Raw genomic sequence first — 21,208 nt, 5'->3', positions numbered from 1 at the left:
CCCTCAGGGGAACCCAGGTGTCCCTCTGTTCCCTTTGAGGAATCTGGGTGTCCCTCTGTTCCCTCAGGAGAACCTGGGTGTCCTCCTGCTCCTTTTTGGGTACCTTGGTGTCCCTCTACTCCCTTAGAGGGACCTGGGTGTCCCTCTGCTCCCTTTGGGGAAGCCTTTGGAGTGACTTTCCCTTTGTGCCAGATTTGTCATTTTGCAGGCACGGGACCCCTTTTTCCTTGTGTGACCTTCAAGGTCCCTCCCAGCCCAAACCATCCTGTGTTTCTCTAAGGCTGTGGCCTTTCCCTGCCCTCTGAGGCCACCGTGCCCAGAACCTGGAACCACCCAGTCTGTGACATCAGCCCCAGGGCTGCAGGTGCCAGGGGCAGTGCAGCTGCTGCAGGCACTCGGCTCACAGGCTGCTCTGGAAGAGACAAGCCTTTGTTTCTTTCAGCTGGCAGTGATGAGCCTGCTGTACCTCCTCATCCTCCTGGCTGCATACACACCTGCACATGGCACCTGGGACAACTGCAGGTATGGCCCCAGGCTCTGGGAGAGGGCTTGTCTCCCCCTGTCACACTCCAAATTCCATGTGGGAGGAGGCAGAAGGAGCCAGAATGGGCAGGGCAGTAATCACAGAATTCACAGAAACACAGAATGACCAGGTTGGAAGAGATTTCCAAGATCATTGAGTCCAACCCAGCCCAGACATCTTCTCCACTAAACCCTGGCACCCAGTGCCACATCCAGGCTTTGTTAAACACATCCAGGGATGGTGACTCCACCACCTCCCCAGTCCCAAAATTCCCATAATGACCAGGTTGGAAAAGACCTCCAAGATCATTGAGTCCAACCCAGCCCCAACACCTCAACCAAAGCCTGGTACCCAGTATCAATCCAGCCTTGTTTAAACACACCCAGGGCAGTGCCCACCTCCCTGGCAGCACATCCCAGTGCCCAGTCACTCCTTCTGTGAAGGATTTTTTCCTCATGCCCAGCCTAAACTCCCCCTGGCACAGCTGGAGGCTGTGTCCTCTTGTCCTGGTGTCACTGGTGAGCACTGCAGAGGAAATGACCTCGTGGGAATGGTGTGAGCACAAAGGACAGAACAGAATGACCAGGTTGGAAGAGACCTCCAAGATCATCGAGTCCAACCCAGGCCCAACATCTTCTCCACTAAACCCTGGAACCCAGAGCCACATCCAGGCTTTGTTAAACACATCCAGGGATGGCACCCAGCAGAGTGTTTCCCCAGATGTATTTCTCCAGCAGAGCTGAGGGAAATCACAGAATCACCGGGTTGGAAGAGACCTTTAAGATCATCGCGTCCAACCCAGCCCCAACCCCTCAACTCAACCCTGGCACCCAGAGCCACATCCAGACTTTGTTAAACACACCCAGGGATTGTGACTCCACCACCTCCCCGGGGCAGAACATTCCAGAACCTGATCACTCTGATAATGACTTTGTGCTTCCAGAGGGACCTGTGGGCAGCGGCCCATGGCTGACTACGACTCCATAACTGCTGACTACAGAATCATGGCTGGCACAGGGGCCCTGCCCGGGGCCTGGCCCTGGATTGTCAGCATCCAGGACCCCAGGAAAGATGGCAGCGGCCACACGTGTGGAGGGTCTCTCATCAGCCCACAGTGGGTCCTCACAGCAGCACACTGCTTCCTCCAGGCCAGGTAAGGGGGAGATATTGGAATAATTACCAATATAGCCAGACAGGACGTGCCTGAGTTTGTCTGGACGTTGGTGCTGAACCAAATAGAGGCACTGTGGTGTTTCACCCCACAGACACTTTGGACTGGCTGGGTGTGTGGTGTTTCACCCCACAGACACTTTTGGCTGGCTGGGTGTGTGGTGTTTCACCCCACAGACACTTTGGGCTGGCTGGGTGTGTGGTGTTTCACCCCACAGACACTTTGGACTGGCAGGTGTGTGGTGTTTCACCCCACAGACGCTTTTGGCTGGCTGGGTGCTGCAGCTGGGCGTGTGGAGACAATTCCAGGCCTGCAGGAGCTCTGGTGGGGGTGGGATGGAGCTTCCCCACATAACAGCGTCTAATCCTTGGGTTTACCTCTGGCAGAGAAGATTTAAGGTGATGGTGAAGGAAAGGAGTCTGTTCTGATGGAGGGTTTGGATCCAGAGCTTTATTCTGGCCCACAGTTCTGCTGTATCTAAAGCTTGCATCTTGCAGCTTTCCCAAAACCCTCTAATTTTGTAGATTCCCACAAAATCCTTTCTTCTATTCTTTTAGTATAGTTTTAATGTAATATATATCATAAAATAATAAATCAAGATGTGACGGTGTTCACAGAGATCTTAGGATGAGGGATGAGACGTAGATCTAACTCCATGTTACAGAAGGCTTGATTTATTATTTTATGATATATATTACATTAAAACTATACTAAAAAGAATAGAAGAAAAAGTTCTCATCCGAAGGCTGGCTAAGAATAGAAAAGAATGAATCAACAAAGGTCTGTGGCTTGGACAGAGAAAGAACCATCTCTGTCATGATTGGCCATTTATTCCAAACAACCACATGAAACCAATCGTGGATCGACCTGTTGCATTCCACAGCAGCAGATAACCGTTGTTTACATTCTGTTTCTGAGGCCTCTCAGCTTCTCAGAATGGAAAAATCCTAAGGAAAGGATTTTTAATGAAAAGATATCTGCGACAATCAGGCCTTCTGAAACATGGAGTCAGGTCCTCATCTCTTCCCTCATCCTAAGACTCCTGTGAACACGGTCACAGACGAAAAAACACAAAAGCTCAAATCCCAAGGGATCACCAGCAGCCGGCTCTGCTCCCTCTCAGCCCTGTCTGTGCCCTGCAGGAACGTCACCAAATGGCGCGTGCTGATCGGGGCCACCCAGCTGAGCCACCTGGGCCCCGAGGCTCAGGTGCGCCACGTCAAGAGGCTGCTGGCCCACCAGGAGTACACGGCTGACTCCCAGCAGAATGACATTGCCCTGCTGGAGCTGGACGAGCCCGTGAAGTGCAGCGACTACGTGCAGCTCGCCTGCGTGCCCAATGCCTCGCTCACGGTGTCGGAGCTGAAAACCTGCTACATTGCTGGATGGAGTTCTGCCAGTGCTAAAGGTGAGCTTCCAAAAATTCACTTATTCCACACTGTGGGTGAGCTGGGCTGTCTTGGTTTGGAAAGCCAGGAGTCGGAGTCTGCTAAGGAAGGCAGGAGCCTTCCCTGAAATGGAGAGTGTAAACCGTCCCCACCCCTCTGAATTGCTATAAATTTTAAATTAAGGGGCTCTCAGGCAAAAAAATATGGGAGCAGAAAATAACAGTTCTTTATTAGGGAAGGAAAAAAAATAAAAGGATGAAATAAACAATGCAGTACACTAGAACAACACTGACAGAGTCAGAACCCAGCCTGACACCCTGTGGGTCAGGGTGTTGGTGGCAGTGCCATTGGAATTGTGGCTCAGCCCTCCTGCAGTGTCAGGGGGGGTTCTGTTGGAGCAGGGGGATCTGCAGAGAAGGATGTATTCTGCCTCTGAAGATCCAGTGGAGGAAGAGACAGCTGCTGTTCCTTTGGGGAATGCAGTGGAGAAAGCCGTGCTGGTGTCTCAAAACCTCTGGATTATATCTGGGTAGCAATTCTTGGCTCCTCCCTCTGGGCTCACATCTCCCAATGGGATGTTATATTTCTTATCAGCCATGCAGTGACATTCAAGAGCTGTTATCAGCAAATGCCCCCTCTGGAGGGAGGTGTGAATGCAGTCACTCAGAGAGAGAGATAAAGCAAACAAGGAGACAAAGGATAGTTTTGTCACTCCATCAACACAGTGCACATTCCTATAGGGTACAGACCTTCAACAGCTGCTCCAGAGGCAAAGCCAAGCCCTGGTTGTGGGAATCCACAAAATCTGAGGGTTTTGGGAAAGCTGCAAAAGGCAGGCCCCAGAGACAGCAGAACTGTGATTAGAGCTAAGCAGCAGCCATGAGATAGGTCTGCAGAAAAATTATTTAGAAAGTAGAAAAGCAAGGACAAATAGAACAATGGTCTGTGTATTAACGCTTGTCTAGAATAACTCTCTAAGCTACAGAAAAGTTTATCTAGCAAGATATTAGGAAGTTTGAAGCTTAATATTGGAGCTCTGTGTAAAGCTTACAAGTATTATATTTGAAAGAAGCAAACATTGTTTTAACCAAAGGTACCTGTGCTTATAGCAATTGGATGGAACTACTGTCAATGTGCTTTTGCTTTGTGTGATTGGTCACACAAACTTACAAAGTAAGTTGTAACATTAAGTTCTTGGTCTGCTGCCTAAGATGTGAGCTGCTGGCATCTTCCCATTATCATAACCATGTACTGAGACTGATGCTGGAAAATAAAACAGCTCAAGGCACTTTCCACAGCAGCCTCCATCCCATTCATGATTTGTACAGAGACCCCTGGCCGGCATCAAAGGGGAATGACTTCACCCCCAGTGAGGCAAAGTGGAAATTTTCCAGGGTAGAAATCCATTTTGATTTTGGTGAAATGTACATCTTTGAGTTAAGTCCGTAGTTTGAAACATAGCTATGTAGGCTGAATGCAAGGCCTAGGCTCAGGGATTCTGTGAAGGACAGAAATAAAGGGAGGCAGAGGGTGATAAAGAAAGACAGAGAGACTGCTGTGAGAGCAGGTCAACCTGACCTAGGAATTCTTTCTGAAAAAGAAGAACTAGTGGCAAATGTCACATGAAATTTGTAAAAATGAATATGTATGAACCTACTGTGAAATTGAATGCATATGTATCTGAGAGGGGGATAAAAAGGGACCTGAAGTTCTCAAAGGTACACATGCCTTTTAAGGAGAGCAATCTCCACGTGCGTCCGGCGCTGCAATAAACATACCGGCTTTACAACTTCCACAAAGTTGTGGAGTTTTGGGTTATCTCCTCAGAACACCAGACAGGGGAGTGGAGGTGGCAGGGAGCTGCTGGGTGCTCACTCCTTGCTGTGCTCCCAGCTCAGGGTGCCAGCGATGTCCTGCAGGAAGCCAAGGTCCGGCTCATGGATATCCGGCTGGTCAACAGCAGCCGCTGGTACGCCGGGGCCATCCACACCCACAACCTGTGTGCTGGCTACCCACGGGGTGCCATGGACACCTGCCAGGTAGGACTTGACATTTTTGATTCTGAAAAATGTGCATTTTATGATTTTCACAGATATTAAAATGAATATTATATGTGTTATGTCAGAAAGTTATGCTGTATTAATTTACACAAGTAGCATGTTAAATAGAGTTTTAGGTTATGACATAATGTTAAAATAGAGGGTTATAATGTCAAAATGTTAAAATAGAAATAATGTTAAATAATAGAAACTAATAATGTTAAAATAGAAACTATGTACGTGGGATATTTTTTTAAAGAAAGGAATGAGGTACTCACACCAGATAGCAGCCACAGGACACCTAAATCTTTCAGAGAAAGAGAATTTATTTCTCCATTATCAGAAGAAATGAACTTCTTCCTGCCTTGCTCAGTTGTGACGACACTGTTAGGATTAAGAGGAAGAAGCTGACACTGACCAGACAGAATCCTTTGTTTGAACTGAATTTATGCATCATGTATGAGGTGCATGAATATGTGTGAAAAATGCATATTTTATGATTTTCGCAAATATGAAAATGAATATTATATGTGTCATGTTAGAAAGTGAAGCTGCGTTAATTTTCTTGAGTAGCGTGTTAAATGCAGTTTTAGGCTATAACATAATGTTATAATAGAAACCAAGTATGTGGGATATTTTTTTAAAGAAAGGAATGAGTTATTCACAATGAGATGGCAGCCACAGGACACCTAAATCTTTCAAAGAAAGAGAATTTATTGCTCCATTATCAGAAGAAATTAACTTCTTCCCACTTCACTCAGCCCTGAAAATACCATCAGGATTCGGAGGAAGAAGTTGATGATGACCAGACAGAATCCTGTGTTTGAATGGAATTTATGCATCATGTATGAGGTGTAGGAATGTGCAAGAGCAGCCACCCTAATCCTCCTTCCTGTGTTGCAGGGTGACAGTGGAGGGCCTCTGGTGTGCAAAGACAACCGTGCCAGCTACTTCTGGCTGGTTGGAGTGACCAGCTGGGGGAAAGGCTGTGCCAAAGCCAAACAGCCCGGAGTCTACACCTCCACTCAGTACTTCTACAACTGGATCCTGATCCAGATGGGTGTGTGCCCACCTGTGACAGCCACTTCAGCACCAGAGTCACCCTGCATCTCAATGCCTCTTGAGCAGCCAACGCCAACACCAACACCATCAGGCTGCTCCACCTCTACTCCCACTGCATGTCCACAGACAACTGTCACAGAGGCTCCAACGCCAGAGCCAACCTTCAGCACAACCCCCCCTGTGCAGCCAACACCAACACCAACAGAGGCAGGCTGCTCTACTACAGCCAGTACTTACCAGCCAACTGCAGCAACCATGCCAGAGATACCCTGGCCCTCAAATTTCTCTGTGGAGCCAATGCCAACAGACTCTCTCTTTCCCACGCCACATCCGTACGAGATACTGCAGCATTTCCTAACTCAGGTGCACCAGATGCTGCAGAGCCTCATGGGGAACAAGACAGAAGGAGGAGGATGAAGAAGATCCAGCGCAGGCTGCAGTGGACCATGACCACTTCACACTGGGGCTGTGCCTGCTGATCCAAAGGCAGCCTCAGGGTCAAAGGTGTCCTCTCTCCTGCCCATCTTCCTCCTCTGCACGCACACAAATGCTGAAATTTAGTTGTGGAAATAAAGTTGCCTATAGCCACTGTTAGCACGTGTTTGCAGTCCAGTCCAGTCTCCTGTGCAAGACAAGGAGTCCCAGGCCAGGCACCAGCAAAACAGAGCTGTGATGGGAGAAGGGAACACTGGTCACAGGGGCTACAGCTCTTGAGGACAGCAGTAGGGAACAATTTTTGCTGCCCATCAGGGGGATCCCTGGGTGTGGGACTTGAAACTGGGCTCTCTTGTGACTCAGGAGATGTGGCATTCACATTCTCTGAAAAATCCCTTCGCCCAGGATTTTTCTCCTGGGAAGCTGAGAAGCCTCAGAGTAAGAGGGAAACAATTCTTATCTCATTTGTTTCTCTTGTGTTTTGCTCATGTGGAATGTGTTTGGAGATTGTTTACCCACAGGTGGTTGTTTCGTTGGTTTCATGTGAATTGTTTTGACTCATTGGCCAATCAGGGCCAAGCTGTGTCAAGACTCTGGAAAGAGTCACAAGTTTTCATTATTATCTTTTTAGTATTCAGTAAGTATCCTTTCTGTATTCTTTAGTATAGTGTAGTGTTTTTTTAATACAATATAGCATTATAAAATAATAACTTAGCCTTCTGAGAACATGGGATCAGATTCATCATTCCTGCCTTTCTTGGGACATTCCCTGTAAATACAAGAATTGTTTATGTTAATTAGCCTATCAGGCCCAAGCTGTGTCCTGACTGTCAGGAGACAGTCATGAGTTTTCTTTAGGATTCTTTGTAGTATAGATTAATATAATATAATATAATATAATATAATATAATATAATATAATATAATATAATATAATATAATATAATATAATATAATATAATATAAAGCATTCAGCATTCCAAAGCCTTGGAGTCAATTCAACATTTTAGGTGATATTTATTTATTCTGTATAGATCTATACTCACCCATTCTCCTATGGTGAAGTGCTCCGAGGTCCAATTACTTTTTCTGTAAGTTAATTTTTGTGTGTCAGTGTGTATAGAAATTAGGAGGTTTAATTATTTTATAAGTGGCAGTGTAAAAAACATTGGCCTCTAAGTTGGGTAACTCATTGATAATTAGCGCCGTTGCTCATTAACAATTAATTAATACTATGACTCTGCCCCACAGCAGAGGGGGAGTGTGCCCAAGGGTGGGGCCTCATCTCCTGCAGCTGCTCTGCTCCAACACACACATGCACATTTGAGCAAAGAACACCTGAGACCTGAGGTGGATGTAATTTTATTTTATACTAATTTTGGCAGCTCTGGAGAGTAGGGAGAGTCATCATCACTTAAGACTTCATGCTGTCATCTAAGTACTCCATACAAATACAGTTGATAAATGAAAATACAGATTTTAGCACATATATATTGTTGAAATTCATGTTGAGAACAGGTAAACAACAACAAAGCAGCACATCTTAACCCTGCATAAAACAGCATTTTCCAGTTTCACACTGTAGACAGATCAAAAGAAATAGTGAGTTCTGCAAGCCAAGCTGTTCATAGCCTGGATACATAATTTTACCATCAAGGAATGCATTAGCAAACAACATGGCCATTGCCCCCCTTATAATTAAATCTGACTGAATTTTGTCCATGTAACAAGAGCAGAATTGATCCTTTATTGGAGAGTGGTCTGGTGATGAACACTGGATGCTGAGCACTGAACACTGTTTACAAACAGCAGGGTGTGTTTATAATTACTACCAACCAGGAAAGAAAAAGCCTCTCTCACAGACAGAGGTGGATTGAGCTGAATAGCAATAAATAACAAATCTACAAAATTACTGAGAATCATATATAAATGGAGAAGGCAAATGTAACAAAATGAAAATTAGCAACACCAAAGACTACCATTCATTAGTAAAACTCTGAGATGTGTAATGACTGAGCATTATTTAGCACTTGGCTTTTATTTATTTACTTACAATGTCTCCAAACTGAAATGTCATTTAATTGCAGTATAAAACATGCCAAGAATCTGAGCTACTGATCTCAAGTTTCCTTCACAGTGAGTGGTGATATGGCCATTAAAATTCAGCACATGTTCCACCAAATCAAATGCTGAGGTCTAATTCTGGACAGGATAAAGATCCTCACGTTTAGGAGAGCTCATGTGGGCCACATGACCCAAATGGTTATTGCACACTGCTTCCTCACCTGAAAAACCATGGATGAGACACTGGGAGCACACAGGGAGTGTGCCACAGTCACTGGGAAAGAAGGATGGAGCAGGAAAGGCTCTTTGCAAAGAGACAGCTGGGCTAGGGCTGAGCAGTGTCACATACTCCTCCTGTGCTCTGATGTTCTGCCCTTCAGGAGCACTCCAGGACCTGAGCTGCACAAAACCAGGCTCCAGCTGCTCTTACACCCTTCTTGCTTCCATCTGTGCCTGAGGATCTGATCCTTGCTTTGTGAAAAAGCATCTGCATACACGGAAGACAGGCTGGATTTGCAATGAGCATGCTGACAAGCATTATCAGGGCAGGAACCTCTTTGGCATGACAGGGTAACCTTACTGTCCCTCAAAGTCCTGCTATGCTACCTAGATTGGATCTGTACAGAACAATTATACAAAAAGGATCATTCTTCCTGAAAGCAGCAAAACCAAGTTGTGACTTTACTGTGATACAACTCTTCCAAGGCAGCAGTCTCAAATGCAGTTTATCAGCAACTTGTGTTTCTTCAGCTCTTGAAAGAAGTAATCAGAGTTCATTTTTCAAAGTTTGGCAGGGAAATTATCTTCCAATTTCACCTCTAGGGTGCCCATACCTGGAAAATCCTTCTGTAACTCGAGCTTGCTGGTTGACTGAGTCAGAGCCTTGGCATTTATTTTTAAGCCTTTCAGCTGCATCCTGTGATCACTGTCTTCACCATCAGACATGGGACTTATTTCTTCAATTTCCAAGAGATCTCCAGTGCTGAAATTCTTCTGTGTGTTACAGGAACTCATTCTCAGGGCTCTTGGTGGAAGGCCCTCCTTCCTCGAGCTGATCTTCTGGAGTTTAGCAGGGAGCTTGTTCTTCTCTCCTGTAGCATCAGCACAGTCAAGAGGACAAACCTGTTCTCTTCTGCTTTTCTTCTCAAAAGGACTGTTCAAGAGAGATGACTGGGACAGGCTTTCTTCTTGCTCTTTGACACTGTAAGGAGGAGTGGGGACTTCAAAGGTGGCGTGGAACTGAGAATAATCGACACGGAAAAATCCATCTTCCAGAGACATGACTGGCAGGAACCTGTGACCCCACAGCACTTCATCCTCTGTGTAGGAGGTCCTGGCTTGGCACGTCATTCCTGTGCAAATGGACAAGAGCATTCCATGTGAGCAAGCAGACTGGCACATGGAACCAAAAATACACGAGGCTGACAGATAAAAATGAATTTCAGCCAGCAAGCCAGTGATTTTATAGGTTATAAAATGGGGCAGTTGCTCCTAGACAATCTTCTGACAGTCATTGACTGACTAAATTTTTATGCAGACTTGCAACCAAGCCATAGCAAAGTATAAAATAAAACAGTATTAGCTTGTGTGCTGGTTTCAGCTGGGACAGAATTAATTTTCTTTATTGTTTCTAGTATTAGAAGCAATTAGGTCATCCCAAAGTTTCCCTCTTCCAGGCTGAAAAATCCCTATTCAGACTTGAGAGAGTAAGTAATACTGTTTCTTGGGAGAAGGAACTACTGCTTGCCAGAGGCTGACAGATGAAAATAAATTTCAGCCAGCAAGCCAACGATTTTATAGGTTATAAAATGGGGCAGTTGTTCCTAGACAATCTGATTGTCCAGTCAATGGAGTGCCTCTAATTGACTGACTACATTTTTATGCAGACTTGCAACCAAGCCATAGCAAAATATAAAATAAAACAGTATTAGCTTGTGTGCTGGTTTTAGCTGGGACAGAATTAATTTTCTTCTCCATGTTGAGTATTGGAAGCAATTAGGTCATCCCAAAGATTCCCTTTTCCAGGCTGAATAATCCCAATTCAGCCTTGAGAGAATAATTCAGTCAAAATTCAGAAAAAATTCAGTCAAATTTGTCTGTATAATTATGTATAATAATGAATTTCTTACTCTGAATTCAAGTCAGTGTAAGCTAGGCTGTCACTGTCATATTTCCTGGAAAAATCCCTTTGCCAGGATTTCTTCTCCTGGGAAGCTGAGAAGCCTCAGAAAAGAATGACAACAATAATTATCTGATTGCTTCTCCCTGTTTTGCTGCTTTGGAATGTGGTCTGGAGATTTCTGATCCAATATGTGAATTGTTTTTAATTAATGACCAATCACAACCAGCTGTGCCAGACTATGAGGAGTCAGTCATGAGTTTTCATTATCATTCTTTGTAGCCTTCTGTCTGCTTCCTTTCTCTATTGTTTAGTATAGTTTTAGTAGAGTATTCCTTAAAATATAACACAATGTAGTATAATACAGTATAGTATAATACAGTATAATATAATACAATATAGTATAATAAAATATAGTATAATACAATATAGTATAATATAGTGTAATGTAATGTAATGTAATGTAATGTAATATAATGTAATGTAATATAATATAATAATATATAGGTTTATTTATCTATTTTAATATTTTATATATTATATAAAACAATTATTTATATTATATTATATTATATTATATTAGCCTTCTAAGAACATCGAGTCAGATTCTCAATACCTCCTTCATCCTGGGGAACCAGAAAATACCACACTAGGCTGAAAGGAACTTTGCAGCACTGGCAAATTTTAAAGTTCAGCTTTCTTTCAGAGTGATGATCCCTAAAACAGAGGCCTCATAAAAGCACTGAGCTGTGGCACACAGAGTGGCAGGCTGTGTCCCTTGCTGGCCACTCTGGGGATTGGCAGTGCCAAGCCCTGTGGGGAAGGGAGGTCTCTGTTCCTTGTGAGAGCCACTGCAGCTCTGCAGCATATGGCAGGAAATGCTGCAGCATGCAGCACCAACAGCTGCCTTGCTAAAAATATCAGCACTGAAAAAAACAAAGATTAAAAATCAGAGTATGCAGATTATTCCAAGCCTTACCGGTGGTCTCAACGATTCCTTCGAGGATGACAACGATTTCAAATTGCTCACTCCTCAGGGATCTTTGTGAGAGACAGAAAAAGGGGCTTTCTGAGTTGATTTCATGGCAGATGGTTAAAGGGGAAACCAAAAACAGCTGGTCAGCTCCAGTTCCAAATCCAACATCCAGCTCACACTGGTCCAGTGGCAGAAATTCCCCCTCCGGTGTCTGTCTGGACTAAAGAGAAAAAGATGATTTAGTAATCACTGTGTGAGGCAAAACATAAAATCAATGCAATAAAGTTTAAATCTGCCTCTTGCATGATATTATCAGCTGCATGTGGTAGGTCTGGGGGCTTCATCATGGAGATGAAATAATGCTAAATACTGTGAGGGTGCTATGCAAGATCAAGGTTGACTTTTCTTATTATGCCACTGGATCTCATCACCACCTACAAACTTTACTGTGACATATATATATATATATATGTGTGTGTGTGTGTGTGTGTATATTTATATCTTATATGTTACAATATTATTAATTATATCATTATATAATTATATATCATTATATTATAATGCATTATTAATAATATATTAAGATATATTTTTCTAAATTTAATTATTATATAATTTATTATTTTAGTTATATATTATATATTTTATATATCTAATATCTATTTATTTTTATATCTTTTTAATATACATTTATTTTTGACAAAAAATGTCATGTACCACACACTACATGCCTTGTAATGGATGTTCAACATGAATACCCTGTGGCAAAAGTTCCTGTTAATGAGACCAAAATCTGAAGCTGGACACATTTTATTCTGATGTTTGAATTAATGTTCTGTTATTTTTGTATGTTACTAACTTTTGTTTGGCACTGTGATGTACTAACTCAAAGGTAACCACCACATTAATTGCACAGTGTATCTGGTGAGTGGCATTTTCACAAATCACCTGAATTGATGCTGATGATGCTCTCACCCCTTGCTTGTACCACCTACTGCATATTAACCTTAACAAACTGAACTTATTATTAAACAAAGTGCCTCATTCTTCTTCCCATCATTCCATGGCTTCAATAAAAATACTGACATAGCAGCTTCCCTCTACCCCACAGGCTTCTCTCCAAATTTTCCTGGTATTCAAAGTCTAACTAAAAATTACATCACTTGGCCAGGTAGCTCCTCATGTGATTGCTTTGAAGGTGTCTGGTGGAAACTGCCCACCAAAATTAGCAGCTTTGCACAGCTGATAAATAAATCCTATTTCAAATCTTTCCTGTTTATTTCTGACCAAAAAGCACTTAACTCTTCAAGAAGATGACTACTGATTATAAATAAATAAATAAATATTATTATATTTCTACTACCTATATTTATATATATATATTTCTATTATCTATATATATTTATCTATACTATCTATATTTCTAGTAATATTATTATAAGTTCTACTATCATAAATAAACAAATAAATAGTTTTAATTGTGCTGCATTTTGGAAACCTTGTTCACTGAGAGCAAGCCAAAGGCAGCAGTTTTCCATCAACTCAGATCTGCCTAGTGTTCTTTTAAGAAAGTTTCTGTCTTTAAAGAAAATCCCCAAGCAAATAGTTGATCTTCATATTGTCTCCCCTCTTCACATGGACCTTAAAAATGCTGATTTTATAACTGCCTAGTATTTACTGGGGATTACATACCCAGCTAGGCAGCAGCTGGAGCACAGCTCATTATTAAATACAATCCATGGTTTCATCTTTGTGCTACCTGCTTGTTTTGCTGCTGAGGAAGAAATATTCTTCCTGTCTAAGTAACAAAGTTCTCCCCTGCACAGGAGTGATTCAGGGGTTTCTTTGAGCCAGGTCTGATAAGCTCTTGGAGGTCTCTATCACACCTGAGATAGCTCAGCCACCTCAAATGACATAAAACCAGCAGGATGGCTTCTGTGGTAGTGTTGGAAACAGAAATATTTTAAAAACAGGCAAAATAACAAAGCTCTTTATAGAGAAAAACCAAGCCAGGGGCAAGAGGTTCTTGTTCCTGGTAAAACACCCCACAAAACCAATTTAGTTCCTTTGTTCTCTTTTTTTCTAGTGAATTGCTTAGGCAGGACCTTTTGGCCTCTGTCCACTTGGCCGTCCTTAAGTTTGAGGTGAAGTCCCCAAGGTCCTATGAAGTGTCTTTTCACCTCATTGAGGAGAGAAACTTCTGAACTTTTTCCTTTTTTTAAGAAGCCAAAAGATAATTTAGTCACTCCAGGGCACATTCCTACACAGGAGGCCAAGATTCAGTTTCTCCTTTGCTGATGAAGACAGAGAAAATATCAGCTGATTGCATGTGAAAGCATTTTCACAAATTATTTATGATCTGAAAGGTAAAGAGATAAAAATCTCTTTGTGAGATTTACTGTGAGATGAAAGTGATGTTACTGTGAGATAAAAGTTATCAACACTTCCACAGCAGTCATGACAGTCTGTTATAAGCAAAGGTGGAATCAGCCTAGTGCAAAATCATCTTTTCTCTTTTCCTGCAGAGCTAAGCTGCAGACCAACACTGCTTTTGCTGCCGGGCTGCTGTTCTTGCAGTGGGTGCACAAATTGATTGCCCAGGTATAATCTTTGTTCTAACCAGTATGAGCCAACATCTAAATCTCAAATTGTCCCAAATCTTCATCAAACGCATCTACCTAGACAAAAAATGTGCCATTTTGCACAAACTGTTGCCTGACTTGAGAATTGTTTGATCTACACAGCGTTTTTCTTTGTGGAAGTCTTCAATCAAACCCATTCAATAGTAAACAAACCCAGCCAGGATGATGAGAGGTAACACATCTGGGAGAAAGCAGAAGGTTTTATTTGAGGTATTCAGGATCTTACATGCAGGATTGATTTATGCAGGGCATGGAGGATTTTTAAACTTGTTTGTTGAATAAAAATAGGTTAACCTGAATGAAGAGAGCTTAATAGCCCCAACAGGCTCAGCCTCCTAGCCAGTGACCTTTGTTTTATATTTACATTTACATCTACAGCTTTACTCAGAGGATCACAAAACAAGAAGACAGAGGGCTATGAAATGTCAGGAATAAGTCTGGAAGGAACACTTGTGACTCTTTATTTTCACCATCCGCATAACACAAAGACAAGGAAATTTTGCAGATTAATACATGCTGAACAAGGCAACAATGAATTAGAAATGCCCTAGCCTGCAATTTAAATGTGGTCAGAGAGGGATAATCTAAAAGTCTCAAAGAATTCCTCTAAAGGTTAATTGCATCACAGGTAAGTAAAAAAAAATTTAAAATGCAAAAAAGACTCCTGTGTCTTTAACTTTCTGCCACTGCATCTTTGTTTCAGTTTTTATTACAAGGCAGGCTTCTACTGCATCACCACTTAAGTCTGTTTTAGTGTCTGAACAAATACATCCTGCTCTTTAAATCTTCACTCCCATCCTTTATTAATTCTCTTTGCTTTTCTAAACCCTGTTTATGCATAAACATGCATATCTCCCTGTAGAGATAATGCAGCTTTATTATTATTATTATCATTATCATTATTATTATCCCTCTGCCACTTCACTCATGAGAGAACTCACATAATTATGTTTTGATATCCAGGTGAACTAATCAAGCACTGGAGCAGAAAAAGTGGGACTCAAAAGATGGAGCACCATCAAGCTTAATATTGTAGAGAAACATATCTAGAAAAAAATCTAGAAAATGCTGAATTGGTACATGCTCATTGCTCCTCCCCCACACTCAGACTATCAGCTTGCAAGAAGTGTTATTGTATTTTGTATTACTGGAATATGAAGTCTATGGAACAATGGAATAAAATGATCTTGTTACTTGGATACCATCGCTGAAGATTTGTGTGGAGTTTATCAGTTGTGACATTACACCTGGAGCTCCACTGGAGAGAATTCCTAGGATCACTGCTGCTTTTTATTTTAGTCTGCTTGTAAATAGGACCTGTGTGAGCTGGGCTTGCTCAGACCAAAGCAGAGAAGGCATGGAGGAGGATCTAACAAACACCCCAACAGGGATGAGGAACATGAGAGGAACACGACCAAGACAGAGCCTGGCTTTTCACAGAGGTACCTGGCAGGAATGAGAGACAACAGGTATAAACTGAAACAAGGGAAGTTTGGATTGGATTGGATTGAAGGAAAATATTTTCATCATGAGGACAATTAAGCTGTGGAAAAGCTTGCCCAGCAAGACTGTGCAGGTTTTTTTTCTCAGAGGTTTCCAAAACTATATTGGAAAAAGCCCAGAATAACCTGGTCTGATCTAGCTCACCATGCTTTCAGCAGAAGGTTGGACCCCAAACTTCCTGAAGTTTCTTCCAATCTGAACAATTCTGTAATATTAAAAATCTCTTTTGTTTTGCACTTTCTGCCCTACTTATCAGCCTACTGAAATCACAATATAATGGGTCTTCTTACTTACTTCCAATGCCTGTCACCTGCCATCTGCAAACTTTCTGGTACAATTTTGTTTGCTTTCAGCTCATTCAAAGCTGTTAGTAAGTACAGCCTAAAGAACAGGCGCCTGCTGGTTCTAACCCAAAGCTCACTGCCCTGTGGCTATCATATTTCACAACTGCATTTTTAAAACTATTGTTAGCACATGTTGAAACTATTGTTATTAATGGTACTAATGAAACTAATGTTAAAACTGTTGTTGAAAACAGGCTAAGATGATTTTACATTCCTTCTGAATCAAAATGTCCTATACTAGCTGAAATACTGTATAGATGACCATGCTATCATGTTTATTAATGACATATGTAGCCACATCAAGAGAATGTACAAATGTGTACTGTGATTGAGTTTTACAAAATCAATATTGATTGCCATACTTGTGGCTGCTGCCTTAGGCACACTAGAAAGGTCCAGGAATCAAGGCAGAAAAATACAGTTCATTGTGACTTTAAAAAGTCCAGGACCTGAAACTGCACATTTTCAGCAGCTAGCTCCAAATAGCTTTTCTTTTCTGTTTCTTGCCCCAGGATTTTGCTTTTCCCAGCTTCTGTAGCACTCTATGTAAACTAGAAAAGACTTGGATTTCTGGAAAAGTCTTTGCTGAAAAACACACAATTAATCTTGTAATTGTCTTCCAAGCTCTCCATAACTCATTTTAAATAGAGCCACGGACTTTTGCATGGTATCACTTTGCCATGCTGCTGGACCCAAAGAAAAGCCAGCCCAGTGTGGCAGCACCATTTTATTCCACTGAATGGACCAGGGCATCATCACACTGTCAGGAAATGCTGTTCAGACAAACTCAGGTTAGTGTACAAAGGTAAATCCTCAGAGCTCCATTGGTCTCAGCGAAACACCACATTCACTGCTGAATATATCTCCTAGCTCAAGTACAAAAATGTGATGTGTTTATTCACATTTATTCACTGTGGCACCAGTACAAAAGAAAATTCTGGCTACCTGATCAGGTGCAGGAGCTGGCTGCAGGGAAGTACAGAGGGCAGAGCTCAAAAGGATTTGCTGAAGACAGCAAGCAAATTCTGGCACATCCACCCTAATTTACAGGACACAAAACGTCCCTTTAAAGCAGCTGATGGAAATTCAAGGGTGACCTGGAGAGCCACCAGTGGCTCCCAGAACGGTGTGTCCAGTTCAGTGACCAGGATTTACAGAAATACCACACCTTGCAATGAGGACTGAGGGGGCAGTTACTGCACACTCAATTTTAAATCTTCTGCTCATAGCTGGTGTTTGTCAAAGGTCACAAAGCAGCTTGAAGACAACATGATGATCATATTAAAAAAAAATAAAATTAAGAATTGCTCACTGATTCATAGTCTGGCCAACAAAACAGCTATCCTAAGATACCATGGTCATGCAGGTCCATCAAATGTCCTTCAGTTTTCTGGCCCAGTCACCAGCATTGTGTAGCAATAGAATTGTCAGCAGAAAGGACATCAGGCTGTGTACTTGGTGTCTTATTTCAAAAGAAAATTAGTTGCCCTCTCTGTAAAAACACAATGTGACACCACTTTTATTCCACTTTGACCTGCATTCCATTCTGAATGATAGAATTAAACACTTTCAAGGAGATTTCTGGAGGATAAAGCAACAAAAACCATGGTTCAGCTGGCTTTCCAATTCCTACAAAAATTGCTCCAGTGTAACTCCTGACAGCTTGTTCCCATAGATATAGATATATAAACATTTTCTTTTTAAACCTTAGCAGATTCTCCATTTTAAGTGGTATTATGTAGCAAGAAAAATTCACAGCTCAGGATGGCATTCAGCACAGAACAGATTTACCACTCATATTTAACACAGACTTATAATTCATATTTACCACTGCCCCAACACCTACTGCTTCATGTTTATTCATGCAGATTATTAAATAGGCCAGAGAGAATTACCAGATAGAACATTTATAACACTCAAATATGATATCCTGAAATTAATCTCATCACTGGGATCCAGCTTCTGACAGCTTAGGAGCTTCAGACAGAGCTCCTCACCAAGGATGCTCCCCTGACAAGTCACAGCTGCTGTGAGATTATACATTGCTTAGGATTTTAGTGCTTTTCTTCCATTCTGTTCCAGCCCAATTTATCTTCTGGACCTTTGTGACTGCCAAACTCTTCTGGGTGTTTTTGTTTGTTTGCTTTGGGTTTGTTTTTTGTTGTTGTTGTTGTTTTGTGGTTTGGTTTTGGTTTGTTTTTTATATTCCCCTTTGAATCCCAGTTTTTTTTTTTTCCATTCTGAATTCTACTGGTCATTGTCAGTGATTAATAAACAGATACTGGTGACAATCAAAGGAGCATCTATACAATCCCTCTGAAATGCTCTCAGGTCACTAGCTGGAACATAGCTGGGATATGGGACTGCAAGTTAAAGCTCACCAAGTTCCTCCAAGAGGAAGAGGAGGTCAAGGTTGATCTTTATCCTAGTTTAATACCACCACAAATCAATTCCTTATTCCCAGCCATCATCTGCTAAGCAGCATGCCTCAGTACCCATCCTTGGAGCTGTCCTGCATCCTGACACATCCATCCCTCCATCCTGACTTTCTGCCAGCCTCGCAATCCACTGGGGGCTCTCTGATGAGACAATTTTTCCCTACACCTGCTTGGCTCTTTCACGGCTCCTGCTGCGAACAGGAAAAATCTTGCACAGTCCTTCCCACCGCCCCAGCCAAGGGACAGCACGGGGCAGGGCAGAGCTGCCAGCTGGCATCACCAGCACCGGCTACACAGGAGAAACCTCACGCTGCTGCCCTCTGTGCCCACCTCTACCCGTGTCACCCCCGCCACCCAGGTGCCACCCTGTGCCACCGCCTCACCTTGATGAGCTTGCAGCGGATCTGGGCAGACACCATGTGGCTGTTGCGGAGGTTGCCCACACGGAACATGAGGCAGAGCTTGGCATCGCGCTGCGAGATGACGGCGGCGCGGCTGAACATGAGGGTCTCGGCTCGCTTCTTGGGCTGCGACATCTTGATGAACATGCAGCCGATGAGGAACGCGTCCACCACGGAGCCCAGCAGCGACTGGAAGAGGAACAGCACGATGCCCTCGGGGCAGCGCTCCGTGATGTAGCGGTGCCCGTAGCCGATGGTGGCCTCGGTCTCCACGAAGAAGAGGAAGGCGGAGGGGAAGTTGTACACGTTGGCCACGCACGGGCTGTACGAGTCACCGTGCGCCTGCTGCAGGTCCCCGCGCAGGTACGCGATGCCCCACCACATGGAGGCCATCACCAGCCAGGCCACCGTGTAGGTCAGCAGGAAGATGAGCAGGTTCCAGCGCCACTTGAGGTCCACCAGCGTGGTGAAGAAGTCGGAGAGGTAGCGGCTGCTCTCGCCGCCCAGGTTGCCGTGCTGCACGTTGCAGCGCCCGTTCTTGTCCACGAAGCGCTGCCGCTCCCTGCGGGCGCTGCAGCGGGCCAGGCCCACGGCCTGGTACTCGTCCCCAAACTTCCTGCGCACGGCTGCCATGCCCTCGGCTGCACGGGGGCTCGGCGGGCACGCCGGGGATGCGGCGGGGCGGGAGGCTGAGCGCACCGCGCTGCCTGCGCGCTGCGGCCGCCAACCCCCGGGGCGCGGGGAGCTCCGGGATGCCCGCGGAGCCGGAGCTGGAGCGGTGCTGCCAGCGCTGCCCAATCGCCAGCGGGGCAGGAGAACGGCTGGAGCAGCTGCAGCCTGAGCGGGCAGACGGCTGTAGGAGCAAGCAAGCCAGTAGGGAGAGCCGGGCTGGGCTGGGGCGGGGAGAGCCGCGATGGGGCGGGGAGAGAGGGGTTGGGATGGGGCGGGGAGAGCCGGGCTGGGCTGGGCTGTGGAGAGGGGCTGGGCCGGGAGAGAGGAGCTGGGGCTGGGGCTGGGGCTGGGAGAGCCGGGATGGGGAGGGGGGACTAGGCCGGTCCGGGGTGATCCGGGCTGGGCTGTGGAGACAGTGGCTCGGCCGGGGAGAGACCCCGCCCCGCGCCGGGCTGGGCTGTGGACGCAGTGCCTGGGAGAGCCAGGGCTCGGGGCGGGTTCGGCGCTGGAGGTGCCCGGCCGAGCCCACGTACCCAAGGTAAAAACACCCAAGTGATGCACAATACAATCACACCACCTGCCAGCTGATAGTAGACTCTGTCCCTGAACTCCTGTCGGTGCTCCTTTCAATAACTCCCGCAATTTATATGTAGAGTGTGGTGTTCTATGGTGTGGAAATCCTTTGGCCAGTCCATAACCTGTTCTGGCTCTTCCACTGAGCTTTTGTGTGCACCTCCTGACTGGCAGAGAATGAGACATAAAGTCCTTGGCTTAGGATAAGCACTGCTTAGCAACAACCAAAACCATCAGTGTGTTATCAACATTATTCTCATACTGGTTCCAAAACACAGCCCTCTGCCAGCTACTAAATTAACTACTGATGTCTTTACAAATAATTTAATGGATGAAGATATGGGTGTTAACATCTTTGAAATGGGTTTTAATGTCTCTACTGACTTAGGGCAGCAGGTTTATTACTGTCCTGGAGAGCTTGGCTCCTGAGATAGGCACGGGTCTGCACAAGGCTGAACTTTGGGGTAAAATGCCAGGTTCAAGGGGGACTATGGAGTGGCTGCACCCTCCTGGTACCTCAGCAATGGGGAAAGGAACAGGGCACCATGCTGCCAGGAGTTAGAATAAAAAGGAGACCGAGTCCTCTGAAACCCAAAGAGAGAAAACCCCGCGGGTGCGTGCCCCAGTGAACTCTCTCCCTTTATTCGAATAAATCAAAGGACTCCTCCATCTCCTTTTGGGACATAAACTTCTGGCGTTTTGGACTTTCCTGACAGTCCCCAAGGGTGACTTCAACAAGGGAACTCCGGAAGCCGGCCTGAGGCAGCGCCCAGGTCCGCCCGGCGCCCGGAGCTCCCCCGGGACAGCGGCGTCCTGAGCCGCTCGCTCTGGGGCGAAACCCCGGGGCGGAGCTGGCAGA

General features: G+C 44.4%; 2 protein-coding genes across 2 annotated transcripts; one reads left to right on the top strand and one right to left on the bottom strand.

The window, feature by feature from the left end:
* Positions 1-451: 451 nt before the first annotated feature.
* LOC132084033 (acrosin-like) lies at positions 452-6,600 on the top strand. Its single transcript, XM_059489030.1, has 5 exons — positions 452-522; positions 1,467-1,676; positions 2,837-3,102; positions 4,976-5,121; positions 6,025-6,600. Exons 1-5 carry the CDS (start codon positions 452-454, stop codon positions 6,598-6,600), a joined length of 1,269 nt encoding a protein of 422 aa, XP_059345013.1.
* A 1,379-nt stretch (positions 6,601-7,979) lies between these two features.
* On the bottom strand, positions 7,980-19,737 carry LOC132084174 (G protein-activated inward rectifier potassium channel 1-like). Its single transcript, XM_059489218.1, has 3 exons — positions 19,087-19,737; positions 11,780-11,996; positions 7,980-10,033 (listed from the first exon to the last, which is right to left on the bottom strand). The coding sequence occupies exons 1-3, from the start codon at positions 19,735-19,737 to the stop codon at positions 9,462-9,464; spliced, it is 1,440 nt and encodes a 479-aa protein (XP_059345201.1). The 3' UTR covers positions 7,980-9,461.
* Between the last annotated feature and the right edge of the window lie 1,471 nt (positions 19,738-21,208).

Source organism: Ammospiza nelsoni, chromosome 26 (assembly GCF_027579445.1).
Source record: "Ammospiza nelsoni isolate bAmmNel1 chromosome 26, bAmmNel1.pri, whole genome shotgun sequence".
Taxonomy (NCBI): domain Eukaryota; kingdom Metazoa; phylum Chordata; class Aves; order Passeriformes; family Passerellidae; genus Ammospiza; species Ammospiza nelsoni.
Note: the sequence above shows the minus strand (reverse complement) of the source record. Positions and strands in the feature narration are given on the sequence as shown.